The sequence below is a fragment of the Apium graveolens genome, chromosome 9 (genome assembly GCF_009905375.1).
Source record: "Apium graveolens cultivar Ventura chromosome 9, ASM990537v1, whole genome shotgun sequence".
Taxonomy (NCBI): domain Eukaryota; kingdom Viridiplantae; phylum Streptophyta; class Magnoliopsida; order Apiales; family Apiaceae; genus Apium; species Apium graveolens.
Genome location: NC_133655.1, coordinates 96,161,356 through 96,184,337, shown reverse-complemented (window position 1 = coordinate 96,184,337; position 22,982 = coordinate 96,161,356). Strand labels below are relative to the sequence as shown.

At 35.6% G+C, this 22,982-nt stretch overlaps 2 protein-coding genes across 2 annotated transcripts; one reads left to right on the top strand and one right to left on the bottom strand.

Annotated features, from left to right (window-relative positions):
- Positions 1–2,415: 2,415 nt before the first annotated feature.
- Positions 2,416–8,219, top strand: LOC141683556 (cyclic nucleotide-gated ion channel 4-like). Its single transcript, XM_074488302.1, has 7 exons — positions 2,416–3,129; positions 5,952–6,167; positions 6,286–6,602; positions 6,714–6,822; positions 6,927–7,163; positions 7,267–7,353; positions 7,529–8,219. The coding sequence occupies exons 1-7, from the start codon at positions 2,623–2,625 to the stop codon at positions 8,042–8,044; spliced, it is 1,989 nt and encodes a 662-aa protein (XP_074344403.1). The 5' UTR covers positions 2,416–2,622; the 3' UTR covers positions 8,045–8,219.
- A 360-nt stretch (positions 8,220–8,579) lies between these two features.
- Positions 8,580–9,285, bottom strand: LOC141683557 (uncharacterized). The gene is made up of 2 exons (XM_074488303.1): positions 9,048–9,285; positions 8,580–8,910 (listed from the first exon to the last, which is right to left on the bottom strand). Exons 1-2 carry the CDS (start codon positions 9,183–9,185, stop codon positions 8,707–8,709), a joined length of 342 nt encoding a protein of 113 aa, XP_074344404.1. The 5' UTR covers positions 9,186–9,285; the 3' UTR covers positions 8,580–8,706.
- Between the last annotated feature and the right edge of the window lie 13,697 nt (positions 9,286–22,982).

Here is a 22,982-nt window from a genome sequence, read left to right as displayed (position 1 = left end):
CATATATATATATATATATATATATATATATTACTGACTCCCTGACCATTTTAACTTCGCACACAGTCTGATACATTTGCTTTTGTCCATAACTGACTATGCACTACGCAGTAGACAAATGAAATAATAACAATAATATATTTTGAATTTAAATTGTAATTTTGCACTAAACTTTTTAAATTGAATTAAATTTGGGTAATATGACGTGTAACAAAATGTTTTCACAAACTATTATGTTAAACCAATTTAATTATTTATAGTATTTATGTTTATCATATATTTATGCAGAGCAAAAGTAAATTTTGATAGGTTGTGAAATTAAGAATTTATATTTCTTGAATCAAGATTCTATTTTTAACTTTCCACTTATTTTTCCGAAAGTTGTGTTTGTGGTTGTGAAAATATCTTTATACTTGTTTTAATATACCTCTAATAATTTGAACGATCATTTATTTATTGTATGTAGCATTTTTTTACTATCTACTATTATTCTTATTCAGCTCATTCAACCCATTCAACCCAACCCAACCCAACCCGACCCTACCCATCACTCATTTAATAGGGTTGGGTTATAATTTTTTTTGATATTAATGGGTTGAAAATTTTCAAACCCGAATTAAATGGGTTGGGTCGGTAAATTGTCTAAACCGACCCAACCCAGTCCATGTGCAACCCTACTTACAGCCAACGAGGTCTACTTATTTACTACCTCCGTCCCATGGAATTGTATATGTTCACTGTTTACACGTATTTCGAGACTTCTATAAAAGTATAGTTTGATAATATATTTTTTAATTTTTTTTCTTTTGAATAAAACTTCAAACATAAAACTTTTATTCACGGAAATTTTTTTTAAAATAATATTGTGGAATTATGTTTTAAATAATGTGTGCCAAAAAGTAACGTATATAATTCAATGGGACAGAGGGAGTATAAGCTGACTGTTCACAAACAGAACTTTTCGCGAATAAGCTCAAACTCGCCTCGTTAAGAGCTCGTTCAACTCGACTCGTTAACGAACTCCAGCTCGAAATCGAACGGATAAATGTGTTCGTTAAGCAAAACTAGTTTGAGCCGAGTTTTGGGTTATTCGGCCCGAGTTCGAGCCGAATTTTGGGTTGTTCGGCCCGAACTCAGCTCGAACTCGCTCGTTAAAACTCCAAAAAAATATAATATATTCGTAATATTTTTATTCATGAATTGGTGTTTCGAATTTTTTAAAAATATTTTTCATCGACCCAACCGTATGGATGTCAAGATATATATATATATATATATATATTAGTGATATAACCAAAGTTTCAAAAAAAAATATTTGATAAGTTATTTTCACAGTGAAATAGCGGTTGACCTGATTTTTTTCTGGCTCGGCTCGACTCCTTTATGTTCGCGAACAAGCTCGTGTTCGGCTCATTAGTTAACGAGCTTGAGCTCGAACATAATTTTGTTCGATAAAAAATATCGGCTTGGCTCGGCTCGGTTCGTTAGAAAAAAATAATAAAATTTAACTCTATTCGGTCAAAACTCGGTTCTACTCGGTTCGTAAACATGTTTAGAGAAAGATCCAAATATTTCATGGTTTAGGAGGGCAGCTTCTTATTTACAGTTGATTCATCTTTTTACAAAATCTCTGCACCTTTAAAGGAAGATTAGTTCCAATTCAAAACTACGTGTATGATTATAAGTTAGATTTATTTAATTAACATATAATTATAAGTTATAACTCCATTACCCCCTCTTACGAAATAATGAAAAAACAGTACCAATAATGTATTAACAATAATTAATTACACTCGAAGATTAATAAATCTTCAGTCAAAAATATAAATCTTCTACATATAGTTGAAATTTAAACACCATCACTGTGCATGTTGGTTGTTTTTTTTAAAAAACAAGAATACATATATATATATAACAGTTTTAAAGATTAGAAAATCGCAATGAAAAGTGAAAATTTTAAATTTTTGAAGTATGGTAAAATTATTTTGTATATCCAAATTATATTTTATATCCCAACTCTTTAACCTTCCTTGTACGATTCAATAGTATATTTTGGGTCACATGTATAAAAGTGCTTTTTTATCAGTAGTTACTGAATATATTAATTTGAAAAACTACTTCTTCTTTTTTGTTTTTGAAAACATAATTTTGAAAAAATAAAGCTGCTATGTTCACTTCCCAGCTGAAAATTTGATTTAAGTTTTTTTCTGCAAAAGTTTTATTTTTGACAGGGTTTTTCTGCTAAAATTAAATGCGGTGTTTCATCCTCTTTTCTCCAGAAACAATTTTCAGGAATTAAAAATCAGAAGCCACATGAAAATAGTAATTATTTTTTAAGATTATAAAATTATCTGGTCAAATAACCTTACTTCTACAATTGTCACTGTATTCTGCTGTTTGCATCATAATAATTCGTATCCTAATGGTACATTTACGTTCTCTGTTGTACGTACTCCTATTCATCTATCTCTTCCAAATATTTATGTCTTCTTCTCAACTTCATTCCAATCCCATCTCTTATAATTCTCTGCATACATTCCTCAACCGTGATCTCTTCAGTCCTAATACAAGCTCCACTAGACTAACAAGTAACATACATAAAATAAATTAATAATTGATCATATGGCTACTCTTGAACAAGAAATTTCACATTTATACGGGGACGACACAGCAGTCACCGATGAAGACGGTGAAGAAGAAAGCTCAGAACCAGCTTCCATAAGCAGAAGGGCTACCTGCAGTCGAGGTAAAATATGGTTTCTAGGTAAAGTTTTAGACCCTAGGGCCTCATGGATTCAAGAATGGAACCGAGTGTTCCTTTTGGTCTGCGCCACTGGTTTATTTGTGGATCCACTCTTTTTCTATGCACTCTCCATAAGTGAAGCTTGCATGTGCTTGTTCGTGGACGGTTATTTTGCCATCACCATCACTGTTCTCCGATGCATGACGGATTCATTACATCTATGGAACATGTGGCTGCAGTTGAAGATAAATAAACGGCCTCACGCTGTCAATGCTGACGAGAGAAGCCGTCCACAAGATACTAGTTCACGCACTGTGGCGATGCGCTACTTGAAGGCTAAGAAGGGTTTCTTTTTTGATCTCTTCGTCATCCTACCTATTCCTCAGGTTCTGTCCTTACTATTTATTTATTAATTTATAATATTAGGTTGCTAAGTAATAAAGTTGTTCAAACCTGAATTCTCGATTTGTTGGTACGATAAATATGGTGAAATGTGATGGTCACTGTTTTGTACACTAGCAAGACGGTTGAAGAGGATGACAAATGCATGCATGTCATGACTAGTTGGCAATGCAGAGTGGTACATAAGCCTTTATTACAACTTCTCCCGGGTGTGCCAACATGTGATGCAGATTTCTGAGATTAAATTAGGATCTAATGAACTTAACTCTCAGTTTGTTATGCTATATATATGGTGGTGTTGCAGATTTAATTAATGATCAACATACAAATATCTAAATTAAAAATAAGTTTGAGATTCTAATCTATTTAGTTCGATTTTGGTCGGGCTGAACTTAGTTTATAGGTTTGGGAACTTCATTCTTGTGAATGAAAGTAATTTTTTTTTTTAAATAACATTTATAAAAATGCCCACCCGCACCCAGTACAGGAGAGTTGTGGTTGGTGTTGGGGTTAAACCCAATAGGTAATATGGTCTTGGTGATAAAAAACATAATTGAATTGGGTAATAATTGTATGGGTAGACAATTATTATCATAATTGAGTTGGGTAATAATTGTATGTGTTGACAATTATTATTATAATGGGAATGGGTAATAATTGTATGAGTAGACAATTATTATTGTAATCAGATTAGGTATGTCTTGTTGGCTAAGTTTGTGATGACTATATATACATAGTCATGTTATTGTTTTGATGTATGCTTGAGTATTGTTTGACTTAAGTATCGCTTGAGTGAATACCGTTTGGTGAGATTGATTGTATTATTGATAATTGTTTTGATTAATAATACAAGTTGGGACGTGGGTTTTTCCGCATCATATATTGAGTGTGTGTTTTGCATTGTTTATTTGTTTCTATATTTGTGTGTGTTCCCCCTAACAATTGGTATCAAGAGCCAAGGTTCATGATGGAGAAGATTGGGGGATTTGAAATTGAATTGTTTAATGGAAGAAACAATTTTACCTTGTGGCAAAGTACGGTAAAAGATCTGTTAATTCAACGAGGGTTATATGCGACTCTCGGAGGGAAGAAGCCTACTGAAGTTGATGATACAAAGTGGGGAGACATGAAGTTACGTGCGGCATCAACGATCCGGTTGGCCCTTGCACCGGAAATCAAGTATGATGTTCTTGAAGAGGACAATTCCAAGAATTTGTGGGAGAAGTTAACGAAGACTTATCACTCAAAGTCTTTGGCCAACAAGTTGTTTCTCAAGAAAGATTTGTTTGGGCTCAAGATGGAAGAAGACGGAGATTTAAGAGATCATCTGAATCGTTTTAATGGCTTAATCAACCAGCTAAATAATTTGGATGAAAAATTAAAGGATGAGGACAAAGCTGTTCTACTACTAGTGTCTCTACCGAAAAAGTATAATACTGTGATGGCTTCTTTATTAGTTGGGAAAACGAAGTTAGATTTGGATGACACTATTGTTGTTCTTCTGGAGGCCGAAAGATTGATGAAACAAGAATCGAGTGACACATCTGATGGAAGTGTATTTGTGGTACGTGCGCGTGACACGGAAAGAAGTATGCTAAGAAATATAACCCTAATATCAGGTGTTTTTATTGTGAGGAATTGGGTCATATACAATTTATGTGTCCAAAGACAAGAGAAGACTTGAGAGAGTTGAAGAAAAATCGAGGGGGTAGTGTTTCCTTGTAGAATCTAATGAAGATGTTCTTTTGGTTCAAGAAGAGAAGGGATCAAAAGAAGAATGGGTGCTTGACTCGGGATGTTCTCATCACATATGTGGTAAGAGGGAGTGGTTCTCGTCCTACAAAAAGTGTGAGGGAAAGATTGTAACTTTACCGAACGGTAAAATGGTAAAGGTTGCTGGCATTGGTGAGGTAACAATGAAACGTCACAACGGTCGTGTTCAGAAGTTAACTCAAGTAAGATACATACCGGAGTTAAATCGAAATCTGATTTCGTTGGGTAAATTAGTTGATTTGGGATATACTGTTATGATGAAGAATAGTATGTTGAAAGTCATTAAAGGAGATTTAGAGATACTCAAAGGTCGAAAAGATAAGAGAAATCTTTTTGTACTAGAAGGAGGGGTTATTGTTCGAGGGGAGGTATTGGGCGATCGACGTCGATGGCTTGATGGTGACCGTTAATTCGGTTGTGCATGAAATCATATTGGGTTGAAGGGGAGGATTGTTGTGGTTAAACCCAATAGGTAGTATAGTCTTGGTGATAGAAAACATAATTGAATTGAGTAATAATTGTATGGGTAGACAATTATTATCATAATTGAGTTGGGTAATAATTGTATGTGTTGACAATTATTATTATAATGTGAATGGGTAATAATTGTATGGGTAGACAATTATTATTGTAATCAGATTAGGTATGTCTTGTTGGTTAAGTTTGTGATGGTTATATATACATAGTTATATTATTGTTTTGATGTATACTTGAGTATTGTTTGACTTAAGTATCGCTTGAGTGAATACCGTTTGGTGAGATTGATTATATTATTGATAATTGTTTTGATTAATAATACAAGTTGGGACGTGGGTTTTTCCGCATCATATATTGAGTGTGTGTTTTGCATTGTTTGTTTGGTTGTATACTTGTGTGTGTTCCCTAACAGTTGGTTCCTAAGTTCCTATATATTTGTGTTGAGTTCGATATGAACATGAGCACTTAATTAAGGTGTTTAAATTAGATATTATCACTTATGAACATGAGTTCTCTTAACATTATACCGTCCTAAAGTACATTTATCAAACTATAGGTAGTCTTATGGATAGTGATCCCAGCGTTACTGAAGAAGGGTTCGACGACACAAGTGATGACAATATTACTAGTGATGTTTCTGTTGCAGTACTTACCAAAGATATACCACTCTGTATACTTGTTGCGCAGAATGCAAAATCTCTCCGGTTATATTTTCGGGACAGTCTGGTGGGGAATCGCTCTTAATTTGCTTGCTTATTTTGTTGCTTCGCATGTGAGTGTTCTAACTTCACCTAGCTTAATTAAACATACTTAAAATCCCATGATTTTCTTATGTACTGCCTAATATTAATAATAGTTAACAAACTTTTTTGCCTTTTTAATGTATCCAGGCTGTGGGAGCATGTTGGTACTTATTAGGAATCCAGAGAGCAACAAAATGCTTGATGGAACAGTGCACGAAAACACAAAGTTGTGGCCCTAAATTTTTGGCTTGCGAAAATTATATGTTTTATGGTGGAAGACGCCTTGTAACAGACGGCACACGACTATTATGGGGTGAGCACAAAGAAGCTAGGTCTCTGTGTCTCATTGCTGATCATGACAAATTTGGTTATGGAGCTTATAAATGGACAGTTCAACTTGTCACAAACGAAAGTCGTTTAGAGAAGATACTCTTTCCTATCTTTTGGGGCCTCATGACTCTCAGGTACCAAATTTTTGTTGATTACAAATGTTTATAATAAGTTTATATGACTTTAAATGAAATTTAGCAGTTGAATATTGACAAAATTTAACATACATAACATATGAATATCAGTACATTTGGGAACTTGGAGAGCACCACGGATTGGTTAGAAGTCGTGTTCATCATCATTGTGCTTACTACTGGACTCCTTCTGGTCACTATGTTAATTGGTAATATTAAGGTATTGAGATGACGAAACCATGAGTTCGCATATACTCCTAATATAAATGTGGTTTTTTCCAACAAGACATGTGAATTCTATGTGTATATATTGTACATGTGCAGGTGTTTTTGCATGCAACAACATCAAAAAAACAGGCGATGCAGTTAAAGATGAGGAACGTGGAGTGGTGGATGAGGAAGAGGCATTTGCCCCAAGAGTTTAGGCAAAGGGTGCGCAACTATGAGCGGCACAGATGGGCTGCAATGCGCGGTGTTGATGAATGTGATATGATTAGGAATCTCCCTGAAGGTCTTAGGAGGGATATTAAGTATCATCTCTGCTTGGACTTGGTGAGGCAGGTAATACATACATTCCTCTGGAAAAGGATCATTTATTACTGAATCTGTTCTTTCCGAAATGGATTTAGTTATTCTAACATACTCTTGGCCTTTGAACTTTCAGGTACCTTTGTTTCAACACATGGATAGTTTGGTTCTAGAAAACATATGCGACCGTGTCAAGTCCCTCATATTCACTAAAGGAGAAACCGTAAGTTCCAGCCTAGAATCACATTTAAGTGCAACAAAACCTTTTGATTCAATTGATTTAAATTTGATCAAGCGAAATAAAGACATGTAGCTAGTAATGGACCTAGGCATCTAGCTATGGCTGACATTGTAGAACAGTTTTTATTACCTAATTGATATGAATCTGATGATTGCAGATATCAAAGGAAGGTGATCCAGTTCAGAGAATGTTATTTATTGTGAGAGGACACCTACAAAGCAGCCAAGTACTGAGGGATGGTGTTAAAAGTTGCTGCATGTTGGGCCCTGGAAACTTCAGTGGCGACGAGCTTTTGTCATGGTGTCTTAGGAGACCTTTTGTCGAAAGATTGCCTTTATCTTCTTCATCACTAGAAACTCTTGAAACAACTGAAGCTTTCGGGCTAGATGCAGAAGATGTAAAGTATGTAACACAGCATTTTAGGTACACATTTGTAAATGAGAAAGTGAAGCGGAGTGCTAGATATTATTCTCCCGGGTGGAGAACATGGGCAACTGTTGCAATTCAGCTGGCTTGGCGGAGGTATAGGCACCGCTTGACGCTAAGTTCTTTGTCATTTATAAGGCCAAGGAGACCCTTGTCAAGGTGCTCATCGCTCGGGGAAGATAGATTAAGACTTTACGCTGCCCTGTTAAGTTCGCCTAAGCCAAATCATGATGATTTCGATTTCTAAAGGATGCATGTATCACTGGATAACTGATTATCTATTTTTAATGTTGAGAAATAGTTTAAATAAACACTTCGAAGTGAAATATGGAAGCTTTATAGTCGCCAAAAGATCTGAGTGTTGATCAAAAGTTCTTCTGAATGCATTTAAAACCCCGGAAATCTCAAAGAATCTTAAACCATATATGTAAGATCTATCTTTCAAAGTTGAGATGGATGCAGAGAGACGATATTGATCATATCTATTGTCTACGATTGTATTTTTAAGTCAGAGTGGATATATTGTAGGCCTTGAGGCCTTTTGTGTTTTGCACAACTTGGTCAAAAAATAAGTTTATGTGTAAAACAACAAATATTTAAAACAAGAAAAACAGAAAAAGAAAAAAGAACAGCAATTTACTCTCGAAGATGTTGGAGTTGCATCAATAGAACTGAAACTAGACAGCCGAGCGACAACAAAGCCTTGTAATTTGCTGCACCCTCAGTCAGCCTGACAAAATCTTAGTTTCAGCCGTCTATTGAAGTTAAAGTGAAGATTTAAGAGCACTGAGAACTGGATTTTCATTTCATTGCATTCCACACAAATCAAACTAGCATATTAAACATCAATAGTGATAAGATATAAACAGAATCACATATTGTACTCTAACAAATAGGAAACTTTTATGTTTATGCTTTCACAATCTCCAGAGCTTCAACATGATCTGCCTCAGCCTCAGCTTCAGCTTCTGGCCCTGCTGAACCCCTGAAGAGCAAGACCGCAAGATTCCCTATGTGGAAATGGATGAAACTTCCGTAACAGTGAGTCACAAATGAACCAAAATCAGTGCCTACGATGCATTGCCATCCCGGTCCATAAGTACTGTCAAATTCCTGCTTCAACAAAGCATAGAATTATCTTGATTAGAATTCCAAATCTAACATAGTTACGGTTAGGTATCCGTAAGCAGAATTTCAGTCGTACATGCTCTTCAGTATAGAGTCAAGTGCATATAAGTACATATACGAACCTTTTTTATGAAACGAGCTATAGCAGTGGCTTCAGTAACATCAAAGATATCGAGTGCTTTAGCAGCTAGATTAAGTGCATCTTGTTGCGTGGTCTCAAGCATATCTGTGTCACCAATCACAGCTTTTCCTTCCAACATACTGGATTAACCGAAATATTGATAATGAAATGAGATAATGGTTGAGTGGTGACTATAATTTTTTAGATATTAAGAAGAAAAAAGAGCACTCTAAAATGTGGTAAAGGAGTAAGTATATATAGCACATAACACTGACACCTAGCATAAGATGTGACATTGATTTAACTAATAAATCTATACCATTCCCTAACAATATCGACGACTACGATCTTCTTTTATAAAAATTATACATACTGCAACGATCCATATAGTTGTTTGTTTTTATAGATTAGGCCATCCAGGCTAATTGCATAGTTTGTTGTAGATAAAATTTCAAGTTGAGATTTAGCAAAAAGAAAACAATTATAAGTTGAGGTTAGCTTCGAGAATCTATTGGCCTGCTTATGCATATGGGTTAATTGTTGGGAGTACAGATGCTGGTGCTAGTAGGTTCTAGGTGATCCAAGTTGAGGTTCAACCAGAGATGCTGTACTATCTCTCTCTCTGTGGGTGTGTATGTGGCCTGTAAAAATTTCACCATGATGCTGTATGTGGCATCAAAAGACTAAGTGGGCTCGAGCTTTGCTGCAGCTATCCTTAGACAACTACATGGATGTAAAATTGTAAGCTATAGATGCTAGCTGTTGCAAGAATATGGAAAAGAAACAAGAACTTTCAGGACCAGTCGTATTTTACTAGTGAGATTTTGGCATTCGGTGGCCGGTAGGGTATCATAATTTGTCAGTTTATACAACCAAAGTTTGAATTGTACATTCACTTTTGTGCATCCTAAAAGTGTGGAAGAAACTGCAATTGTAACAATTTTTTCAAACGAGTATCAATTTTATTTATTTTTTCTTTTGACATTTTTAACAGGCAATGGAGTATGGATTTCGGTGCTAATAGAGTGTGTAATGAAACGCGAGTCAAATAAAGGCATAACTTCGTTGATAATTGTATGATCAAACTAGTGAGAATACATGATAACATGATTACGCCTGATGGATTGCATGATTTCACGTTAAATTGAAATTATCACAATAATTTTAGTGTGACTGGTTAGTTAACATACTATTAAATAAAAAAATATTTATTAGACCTAGTTTGCTCAATTAAATTAAATTGATTAATAAAGCGTGAGCCTACTGCCCCAATACAACCAATCTATTTGATGCGGGACTGAGCTGTGACAAACTCCCCACATAAATTTATAACATCTTTTTCAAGCTGAATAGAGAGCCCATAAGTTCAGATCGTTTCGCTTAGTCACTGTGGGATAATAGCAGCTGACTTCGTGTCCCCACCTCTGAATCTCTTCTTATAACAACATGGAGAATCAAGCTTTTAAAAGTTGGATTTAATATCATATGTAACTATAACATCCCCAAAACATCATTAAACAATATAACCTGTATATTAAAATAAATATACAGATGACCCCTCCATTCCAGATTGTTTACTGGTTATGGTATGAAACAAGGATCTAAACATCTAAATTTTATAATAACTAACTCAAATATTATTACCTCTTTACCATCTTTCTCGTATTATTTATTCTCACTTGTCCAACTTTCTGAAGCTGGGGTTTCTCCATTTTGCTATATATTGTGAACTTTCTACAGTTATTCTCACTGAGTTAAAAAAAATAAGAGAATAGCAAAGAAAGAGTGAGCCAATAATGCCCAGCAAGTATCATCGTTTGGTTTCCATGTTAGGTCTGTAATCAACTGTAGAGGGGGAGGTGAATACAGTTTATGCAAACAATTCGTTGAAGCTTAATTAGAATCAACAGCCTTTATATTAACAGATAAAAACTGATTCCAGAAGTAGTCTCTCAAAGGATGAAGAATTATCCTTGAGAAATTCAAGGTTATGCGAATAATATAACAATGTACGCAATGCATCTAGCATAAACCTAATATGTACTTTATATAGAGCACAGTTACACAATTCATAAGGAATCCTATTCTATTACAATAAGGAAATCTATTACATATCCATGTATGATTGCTTCTAAGATAAAATGCTTCACCGCCTTGAATTTCTGCTTTCCTTCTCCTTCTCGAATATCTACTGATGTGACAAATCCAGATGACACCATCTGTTGATCATCAAGTACTGATGACGTCACTCTTCAATAAATACTGATATAAGTACTGATAAGAACTTCTGATAGTTTCTGTCTGATATCATCAATTATATCTAACAGTCTCACACAACTTGTGCATTATAAAAATATGTACAAGTTTCAATTGATGATGTCAAAACTATCTAAATGCAGAGATCAAGTAAACATATTCATTCTTACTTCAGTGATTATTAGACTTTACTCTTCATTCTGAACTCTAACACAGTCTAGAAAATCTTCAAGAAACTTCCTCAGCAGACTTTCTTCCATTACATCCAAATACTATTGCATCCTCTGTGTGTGTTCTTTCATTTCATATGTTGATTCATCATTCTGATAGATGGCAGCCCTGAGGTCATGTAACTTTGAATTTCTAAGTGATAGATCATCCAGTTCCAGAAACCCAATCCTCTTTCCATCAAGATTAAAGGTTAAGACTTTAATCCCTAGACTCATTTCTATCTTGGCTCCTCCAATAGGCATATCAACAACATATTCAGTTTGATCAATATACTTTGGAATGTAGTTAGATTTGTAATATATATCTCTCTTCTTTGATTGTATCAGATTCTTTATAAATGTAGACCATCTGGCAGTTACAGGATTGGTTACCTTGAGAATTGTAGCAACAAGTTCTTATTCTTGCCATGGTTTGTCTCTTAACTGTTCTTGAGTCAACCTTACTTTTCTCCTAGACTACAGAAAATAAATCATTTTCTCTCCAACAAGATCAATAACAATTTGTACTGATATGATCTTCTGTAAGTCTTCAAATATCACATTGTCTCCAATTTCTATTAGATTAGCATGCTTCCTTAGAATCAAAGCATCTCCTACAGATGGATCAGCATTTAACCTTCCCAGACCACTTGTGATTCCATATTTTCTAAAGTGATAACTTCCACTATATATCTTCTTTAATATTTTCGAAGAATCTCTTCTAGGTGCAGGTTTCTTGCTTCCCCATAGCAGCTTCTTCTTCTCTTCAAGAGTAAGTTCTGGCTTATCAGAGACTATGTTTTCACAATCAGGATTTGATAACTCAGCTTGAATTGTATTTGAAATATCATCAACATGAGTAGTATCTGAGGTTGTGATTGGCTGAATAACAGATTCTTCTTTATTACCTTTAGCAATGTCAGAGGTTAACTTCAGTTTTTAGCCCAGTCAGCTCTATAAATCTTCCTTCTTTGATGAGCTTGACTGACTTTTTCTTCTTCAGAAATTTCATCGGTATCAAAAGATTGAGAAACTGTATAGATTGGATCTATCATTATTTTTTATTTAGTTTCCTTAGATACTAATTTCTTCTTAGAAATAGCTTTGCTTTAGGCTTTGAAAACTCGTACTTCTCTTCTATCTTCTCTTTCCCTTTATGACTCCTATGAGTAATCAAAATAACTTGAGATCTAAGAGATCTTTCAACTTCTTCCTGACTCACCTCCCTTATGACTATCCCTTGGTTGGTCTGTTAGAAGGATCATCTTCATATGGATCTTGGGAGATAACAACAGTATCAGTATTTGCTGTCTTCATGGAATTCTTGAAATCTTCCTCCATTTGCCTTAGATGTTCTAGATCAACTCTTAGATTTTCTTTCTCAAATATTTTTCTACTCACCTCAAAGTCAAATGCTTGAATTTTTGTATCCTTGTAGAATAGATTTTTCTTTCTACCTTTTTACTTTCAGAGTTTGAAATTATTGACTTGCTTCTGCACCAGCTTCTATCTCCAGAATGTCTTGGTCATCATCAGCAGTTGTGAGTTTAAGAGTTTATTGAGTTGTTGTAGTCACAGTCAGTTCTTTATATTTCACTCTTCTTTCACTTCCCTTACTTTCCCCTCCTTGTCTAGATTGAGACCTAGTGACAGTTTTTGATGAGCCACTAATCCCAACTAGCTCTTCACCTCTTCTCCTTTCACTGTCATTTTGTCCCCCTTTGTTACCTCCATCAGGATTTGTATCATCAGTATTTATCAATGTCAGCTGCTTCTATTTATATTTAACTATTTTCTCCCCCTTTTGACATCATCACCAAGCAGTAGAGAAAGAATCAGCTCCATTGAGTTTTGTACCTCTGTAAGTTGTTCAGACATTTGTATTTCCTTAGCTTCCAATCTAGGTTGATTGGCTTAAATTATAATTTTTCTGGAAACAATTGGTGAAATCTGCTTCTGAATTTCCTGATGAGTCAGTCAGCCTTGAAGCAATCAAAAATTCTTTCATCTGATCTTCTTGAGCTGTATGTAAGGATCTGACAACCAGAGTAGATGCTTTCAGATGATTCAGCATATCAGGATTTTGAATTCTCTGTTCAGCTGTTTCCAGATGTTCAACAACATTTGTTTTGTAAATAGGATATGTAGCATCTTTCCATTTAGCATTTCAGATTTCATCAAAATAATCCTGCTTCTTCTTAGCATCCAACTCCTTCAGCTTCTTTTGCCTCACATGATTAGGCATATCTTCAGGGAAGAAAAGATCATCCTCAATATCTATAAAAACATTGAAAATATCAGCTTCTTCACCATCATTAGATTCTTCATTTGCAACTGGATCTTGAACTATCTACTGAACTTCATCTTCAGCTTCAACATGTAAGATAGAATCGGAAAGTTGTGTTGTATGTGATCCAGCAGCTTCAGTACCTTCCATACCATCAGCATTGAACTCCACATCTTCAACAATTGTAGATAAATGAACTGGAGCTTCAAAATTTACTTCCAGAACTTCAGGTCCTGTAGAGTGCTATGGTGACCCTATAATAGATAAAACTTTATGAATGGACTGTTGTGCTACTTCATCTTCAGCAACAACAGGGAGAATTTCAGGTGATGGAATAGTAGAGTGAATGGACTGTTTTTCAACAAAAACAGGGATTGTTACATGTGGTGAAATAGTAGATTGAATGGACTGCAGGATAGTATCAGTATTTAGACCTGCAGGGAGATTATCAGCACTTGGTACATCATGGTTTATGCGAGGGTGAATAGACTGTTGTTCAGTAGTTGTTTCTTGTATACTCTGTGTACCTGCAAAATATAACAAGTAACACTTAATCTCTATATTCTTTTAAAGTAGTCTCACTACTCCTCACACCACACAGCTTATAACTTTTAATAGTTAGAGTTTCCTCACAAGGATTACTAAATCCTGTCTCTCATCTACTTCTCCTTTTTCCAGGAAGGATCCTGTAATAACCCCAATTTTTGGAAATTTTTGAAACCCGGATGAATAGTAACTTTTGCTGACAATGCTGATTAAGAAAAATTATCAGACCACGATATATAGGAGTAATGTTATGGAAATTCTAAGATCGTATTAGTATTCCATAAAGAAAATAAGTGTATGTAAAAGCTGTCGGATTTTGAAAACGAGCACTTTTATTTTTCCCCGAGATTTCCACCAGACATTAAGGGATTTAAGGAATTAATATTAAGATGAAGGATTTTAAATTCAAGGATTATAAAGGAGAATTAATTTAGGTATTAAAAATACCAAGAAGATTTTATCAATAAAACCATTAAGGTATTTAACCAAACGATCAACAAGATTGAGTGATAACCGGACAAAGAAATGAATAACGACTCTTGTAAATACCTTTGCAAGTGGAAAGGCAAGTGGATGGTTGATCAAACAAGAAAACAAGTGATAGTTAGGAAAGAATGGCTAGTTAATTATATAGTTAACTAGGGATGATCTCATCTCACCACAAATCACCAACACATGGCAAATGGTGAGATCATCTTCCACTAACTCCTTTGTTTATTATTAACCTAGCAAAATATCAAGACAACCCATCATTATCCACCACATTATTCCACCAACACAAGAAAGCAAAAGCATTTCCTCCCCCATTTCCATTGCTCTCGGCCAAAACAGAACCACCACACTAAAACTGATGTATCTCCTTCATTTCTCACTCAAATATTATGTTCTATAGCTCGTTGGAAAGGTATTGAGATGTCCTACAACTCTTGTTCACAAGTCTCGTCCAAATAATCAGGGTAAGACCCTCAGTTTTACAGTTCTTTCAATCGAACTTTTAGAAACTTCAAAGCCTAATTTTGTGTTCTTGATTTCTTTGGAAAGATCAAGCTTGTAGGAGGCTCCCTAAGGCTTCCTAGCAACTTAACACCTCCCAAGGAAGGTATAAACTTCAAACCCTAGCCTTTACTTTATTTGTTAGTAAGTTTAATGGTTGGTTTTGTGAAATGAGAAGCATGGATTGTGATTATTAGTAGCTTGGTTTGATTTGGAAGTGTTTTGGTAATTGAAGCTTGATTATAGTTCATAGGTCTTGATTGTGGTTGTTTGAGTTGAAAACCTTGGAGGTTATGGACTGATGTGGTATGGTTTAGGTGAAGTTTTGTTGTATTGATGGTTATGAGTTGGTTGGTGGTTAATTGGAGTAGTTTCAACATTGATAATCGCGTAAACATAGTCGTCGTAATGCCCATTTTTATTCAACTGCTTGTTCTTAGTTTTCAGGAAAGAAAACTCAACAAACAATCTGTAACATTGCCATGTTTAGCTAGAGCGTGTCGTAAGCTTCATTTTGATATGTGGATCGCTTGGTTCCGATGTACGGTTTAGGAGAAACGACCGTTTTAAGTAACGGCGTTTCGCGAACGAACCTTTACCCCTCGCTTTACTTTGAGACCTTGTTCAAGGCCCCTAAAAGACTAATTGGATTACGAAACAATTATGTAAGGTGGATTAGGAAGTTGGTAAACTATTCGCGAAAGAGTCGCCTTAAAATTCATAACGATTAATTTATTAAAATTGGCGGAGCCGAGGGTGTGTGAACGATTAACGCAAATCGTTAAGCGTATAAGCGAACATTAGGGTCTAAATGGATAAAGTCTAGTTTTTTAAGCGACCGTGGTTTAATTCTGGCTTATGTTGTTGTTCATAGGTTACCGGACCCACTCTAAGCTTAAGTCTACCCCGGAGAACTCAGGCAAGTTTTCTACCCGTTATACTGTTGTTGTGATGTATATATGTATATGCATTATCTTGTGATAAGTGCATTATTGTTATTAGCAAATCTTGCGATATATTAGAGCATGTTGATATGATATATATGCATGCCTGTTTCGTAATCTTGATATCTAATTGTTGATTCAATTGCTTATAAGTTGCATAATATCTATGCTAGAGATAAGCAGTAATTGCGTATACCCTTAGTATAGGGGACCCGAAGGTGAACATTTTTCTAAACCGGGAGTCGGTGTTCCCGAGTATAATATATGTATATTTTTATATATATATATAAATAGTTTTCAAAACTATTAATCGAATAAGGTTTATTCGATAACTTTATTTATTTAATGAATATTATTTTGAATATTCATTCGAGGACTTATGACTCCGTTTAGTTTATTTAATGAATATTATTTTGAATATTCATTCGAGGACTTAAGACTCCGTTTATTTTATTTAATGAATATTATTTTGAATATTCATTCGAGGAGTTATGACTCCACTTATTTATTAAATAATATTCTTTATTTTATTAAAGAATAATATTTCGATAATCAAACTTATTTTCGATTATTCAAATAAAGATCGTACTTTCGTATAAGTATATCTTTGGTTATTTATTATTCATTTCAAGTATGAGTTTTAAAACTTCTACTTCGATTATTTTTATAAGGATTATCCTTATGAGAATATTATTTAAATAATAATATTCAGATATTTTCTAATATATCGGGACTAATTTATTTTATTAAATAAGCATTACTCCAAACATTCTTAAAAATGTTTTCGAGTCTTCAAAATGATTTTAAAAGTTAGAGCGGATCCCAAAACTCGTTTTCAAATTTAAGATCTTCCTTTCGAAGGGGATTTAAATACTCGCTCAAAAATCTGAGGGATCCGGCTTCGTGATGTATTCTTATATTCGCAACAAGGTTGCTGTTTTGATAAAAGAATTTTTGATTACTTACCCAACACTCGGGAAGTAAAATTCTTGGAACAAGTTAATCCATTAACAGGCATCGCCTGGGAAATATCGGTGAGTTTTCCTTTCCAACTAGATACGACTTCTTGGTGGAGCCGTATCAACAAGTTTCTACTTGGGGAAAGGGGGGACGAGCTTTACGTTTCAGAGTCATGGATTTCATCTAAACTAGGAGTGGTGTAAGTGGTCGAGTGGCGCCGGCCCAGCCTTATTATATTGGCACAAATGGCCTGGAAGTTCCGCTAAGACGGTCCATTCCTTAGGAGTCCAGGGTTCGGTTGACAAGTAAATCCTACTGTTCTCCTCTACATGTAGAAAATGGTGGGGTTGCACTACTGCGACTGATCATCGTGAGTGGTCTTCCTGGCGCGACAAACTCCCGTAATGAGTTCATCATCCAGTTGGATATTTCTGCAACACTACCCAGAGCACTTCGATAGAAAGGCTACGGCTGGGCGATTGTTGAGTGTTGGCAGGGTCGAGTTTTCAAAATGATGTTTCCATCAAATGAAGTATCTCGTAACTTCGTTTCTTTTGAATGATATTTCAAAGATTGATTCTGTACAAGTTATGCCTTGTAGTCTCATCTATGTGATGAACTTTTGAAACTAATTATAACTTGAACGGTGGTAGTTCAAGTAGTATTCGGAAAAGATATAAGTATATCGGAGTATCTTGTAACTTCATCTTTTAAACTTATATCTAGTAAACGATTACCTTGTGCATGTCAAAGATTTTCAGAAAAACGTTGAGACAAGGTTAGATATATGAGTTCACCTTGCAACGATATTTTTATACAGTTATAAACTGGAACTCTGTGGATGTTATACATGTCAGAGGATTTCAAATATTATGAAAAGTATATATATGTGTATACATATATACTGAATATTTTGCGACTTGGTCGCGTTAAGATATCAACTTGGTTCATTTCTTCTTAACCAAGACTTTCTTGAGTACTATGAGAATGCTCATATATTATAAATTATTATACATACTATTTCGGTGGGCTTGTTGCTCACCCTTGCTTTCTTCTTTCATCACACAGCATTAGTTAGACAAGATGAACAGGACCAAGCTCCCAATTCGCGAGCGGATAGGAAACGTTCCGCAGTTTCCTATAGGCGTTGATATCGCTGTAGCTGAGGAAGGAACTACCAATAGGCTAGGCTTTCAACTTTTGATGTACCAGACTTATGTATCTTTATGAATTGTAATAATGGCAAAGAAATGTAAATTTATTCAGAAACCCTTTTAATGTGTAATGGCATATAATTGTGGAATAAAATGACTCGTGTTATTTTTGGATATTCATCTCTGAGACTATAACTTGTGGTGTGTGTGTTTATTGTGGGGTCACAATACGGAGTAGTTGATTGTTTATTAAGATTGGGTGTTATTAAGGGAAATGGAACTCGTGACGACCCGGATCCCCGACCCCGGATCTGGGGGTGTTACAGAAATGGTATCAGAGCTAAGCGTTATAAACCTCAGAGATGATATGACGTTAAAATGATAAGTTCACTAAGATAATAAGAACTCTTGCCAAGTTCATAGTCGGACTACCTAACGTAGTACTGACAGTTAAAACCCTTATGGGAACCCTTATAAATATCGTGATAGAAGCGTAGTTCGTTATTGTATATGGTAGCGGGACTCCGAACCCTGAGATTGAGGAGCAACAACGCGATGATGTTTTATTACTTATTGGAGATCAGATTATGGATCCGATAGAGCGTCCTAACGTGGGACCGGATGATGTTCATATTGAGGATGTAGCGGTTGAGGATGTTGTCCTAGAAGGGATTGTTGCTGAGAAGAATCCCGTGGAGGATCCTGACAAGAATGAATAAAGGACCACTGAGGAATTGATGACTATGGTTAGGGTGACTACCAGAGGTAGGATTGGCCGGTTACTACCGGAGGTTCGTTCAAGTTCGTAAAGATAGTAGCCCCTTTAACGCGCTTACTCGTAAGACTGAGAAGTTCGAATGGACAGAGAAATACAAGAACAACTTTCAAGAACTGAAGCAAAGATTGGTGACGGCCCCTATGATGGCGTTGCCGGATGGAAAAGGAGATTTTGTGATGTGTAGTAATGCTTCGCATAAGGAATTAGGATGCTTCTTATATAGCACAACAAGGTAATCGCGTACGCGTCAAGACAATTAAGGGAATATAAAATTCGATATCCCCACCCATGAGCTTGGGCTCGTGGCAATAGTTTTTCCCTAAAGATTGGAGGCACTACTTGTATGGAGAGAAGTGCAAGATTTACACAAACCATAGGAGCTCTAGTACATTTTTACGTAGAAAGAGCTCAACATACGCCAGAGGAGGCGGTTAGAGCTAATCAAGAATTATGATTGGGAGATTCTTTATCATTCGGGGAAAGCCAATATGGTGGCTGATGCCCTTAGTAAAAAGGAGAGACCCAAGATGATAATGTCTTTGGGAGAGTTTATAAGAGATTTTGAGAAAATGAAATAGAAGTGAAGGTAACCGGAGCCGGTACCGAAAAGCTGTTTGAGATTGCAATACAGCCCGAATTATTGGAAAAGAACATATTGTGCCAGAAAAAGTGATGAATGAAGGTAGAGAGCCAACAAATAGATAAGAGATTAATACCGAGAAAGATGATAAGGGAATAATGAGGTATTCCTACAGAATTTGGGTTCCAAATGTTCAAGAGCTTAAAGATGAGATCTTAGATGAAAGCTAGTTTGAGGAATAAGATTTAGAGCAAACCCTGAACGTGATAGTCAGGGAGGTCGCCATCAAGATAGAAGGAACCCATAACATAATGAAGTGGAAAATGAGGATTTAAAACACGTAGGATGACCCCGATTATGGGGAGGATGAGGGAATGTTCAGACTAAGGAAACAAAAGTCGAGTAAGGAAAGGAGACCCGAGACGGTACTCTTATACGATAATTTATGGACCTTTCTAGACAGAACTTAGACTATTATCCCCAACCACCACCCTGAGGAAACAATGCGGTGAGAAAATTCTTTCAGGACCTTTAAGTCGCTAAGCTCTCAGAGTTCCAAGGAACAAGCTGACCCAGTCGAGGCAAGAGCCTGGCTAAAGAAAATATAGGAATCATTTGAGATTCTAAATGATTGATGAATCACAAAATACTGTTTTTGTCACTTACCCTCCTAAGAGAGAAGCCACCCGCTGGTGAAAGGCCAAGGAAGGCACGGAGCAAGAGATTATAATAAACTGATTTAAGTTCAGTCAATTATTTTTAGGAAAGTACTTTCCAAGGTTATGGAGATAGTGTAAAAGCTTTAGAGCCAGAACAAAGGCAAACGAGTATGATAAATTATGAATCTAAGTTGTAAAAGTTGTCAAGATTCGTTCTGAGGACACGAATCCAGAATGACGGGATGTTTGAAATCAATGCTTATGTTGTGTTGGTTCATAAAATAATGATAAGAGAAAGGAAAATAAAAAGAAACTGAAGTGGAAAGGAATATAAAGGCAATAGAGTTTGAAAAATGATAAGGGAGTTGGGCATAAGGAAACCCTAAAGACTCGTAGCAATAGAAATAGAAAAGTATGTAATCGTCAGGATGAGGGTGATTCACCATGAGTTAAAGTTGATGGTTAAAGGCATAAGAGGTATATATTGTACCCCCTTTAAGTTGGAAGGATTCGAGGAAACCTTGAGATAGTTCGAAGGATAAATTATGATACGCGGATAGACTGAGGAGACCAGAAAGTAAGAAATTAGGAAAATTGGATGAAGGAAGTGACCTTCAAGAATGTGAAGTGTAAGACCGGTGGCATGATACTCAGAAAGGGAGACGCCAGGTATGAAAGATATCCCAATATTGAGATGACTGTTGAGATAAACAACAAAGGTAAATGAGGATTTATTAAGAAGATTTTCACGTTGAACACGACTAATATCTTCCAGAACATCCATGTTATCATTACCAAATCAGGAAAGAAAAGCAGATAACCATTGTTATCTTTTGGAGGCCATATGGATTGACCTCAATTTGAATAAGGATGCTATTATGAAATTAGGTATAGACTATCGAGGTGGGAATGATGAATAAGATAATCTATCAAGGATATATGACTTGATTTATCCATGGAAGGATGCAAGTACCTTTTTAAAGGAGGAATTAACGATATAACTTCGATAACTTGAGATGAATCCTCGGGGAATGCATAAAGGTTGGCATTCCACCCTTAATAGGGACAGCATGAGTTTTGACAGTATGAATTGGGAAGGATCAAGGTAACAACAACCTTTAAAGATCAGTAAAGAAATTTTTCAGAAGTACATAGACAATGGTTCTAGTATTAGTAAATGGTATTTTGATATGCCCTGTATCTAGGGAATACAGGAGGGACGATTTAAGGATAACCTTAGAGGTTTTACAAGGAGAAATGTAATATTCCAAGTTCTCAGAATAGAAATTTTGATAAAGGAAATGTGACATAAGTATAATAATGTCAGGTGGGCACGTGTTGAACCATAAGAAAGTATAGATCGACCCAATGAGGGTCAAGATTGGTGAAAACAAGGACCCATGATAAGAAACGTCCTAAGTATGATCGGGAGTCAGCCGTGACAATGTTCACATCTAAAGACTAAGGCAATGACTTATGGAAAAATGGTGATTTTTTTTCTTTTTCTCACCAAGACTTAAGAAAAGCATTTTCACATAAGCAGTGATTGAAATGAAGTAGAAAATTTTAGTTGAAGATCATTTAAAATGACATTGATTGTAAGGAAATTTTACTATCAGGAAAGGCCAAAGAGGTGGCCGACACTCTAAGTGTAAGAGAGGAATTATAGGCGCTTGTGCAAGAAGAATATAGTGATGATGGTTGAAGCCATGAAGGTTGTATTATGGTTTGGAAGATTGACATTTCTTCTGATGACTGTGCAATACCCAACCGTATTAATAGTTTGTAAAAGGTTTAATTCGTGTAATCACCATGAGCAAGCTATCTATCTTACAAGGTACTATCTTGAGATATGCCATGACCATGTTTCAAAAAAAAAGGACTAAACAAACCTTTGAGTTAAGTCTTCTATTGAAGGCATATGATTAAGAATGGTATTAACCTGCTATCGTTGCTTTCATTGAAACTCTTCTGCAATTTTATCTGCTTCATGTCATGAATGTACGTCAGGAACAGGAGTGTTCTTCATGAATCAAGAACGGTGATCATGTTACCTCCTTAGAAGAATTCGATATGATATGAATGGACTCCGTATGGTTAGCTATTAAAACTTCATGGAAAACGAATGACTACAGTAGGTCAACGGTGGGCCATAGTAATGCAGGAATGATTCTGCGAGTAATGAGCCGATTACTTACAACCGTGAGAGTTGTATTGGAATGGATGTTGAGAGTAAGTACCACTAATCGGGTCGTGGTGGTGTATAAGTTATCATTGATAGACTAATTAAGTCGATTATCTACCTATGATATATTTATTCCTTCTTATCGATAAAGAGTAGTATTACCCATACGAAGAAGGTTGCAATATAGAAATGGATTCTAGTAACGATGAGGTCTAGAATGAAATCTCAGATTCGATTTTCGTTGTCGAGGGAGTTTCAAGGGTGATTGTGTATAAGCTCGAGCAAGAGCATGGGTTCATAAAATGATGGACGGAATAGCAAAAATATTTAGGCATGTGAAATGCGATGCTATAATACTTGATGTTGATATAAATACGTATATGTT

Bases quoted from the DNA above. Each gene is read 5' to 3' on its own strand.
- LOC141683556 (XM_074488302.1), top strand. From the start codon at position 2,623: ATGGCTACTCTTGAACAAGAAATTTCACATTTATACGGGGACGACACA. The intron at 6,603-6,713 runs GTACCAAATTTT...TATGAATATCAG, and splicing joins TGGGGCCTCATGACTCTCAG to TACATTTGGGAACTTGGAGA. The intron at 7,164-7,266 runs GTAATACATACA...TTGAACTTTCAG, and splicing joins GCTTGGACTTGGTGAGGCAG to GTACCTTTGTTTCAACACAT.
- LOC141683557 (XM_074488303.1), bottom strand. From the start codon at position 9,185: ATGTTGGAAGGAAAAGCTGTGATTGGTGACACAGATATGCTTGAGACC. The intron at 8,911-9,047 runs GTTCGTATATGT...TTGTTGAAGCAG, and splicing joins TAGCTCGTTTCATAAAAAAG to GAATTTGACAGTACTTATGG.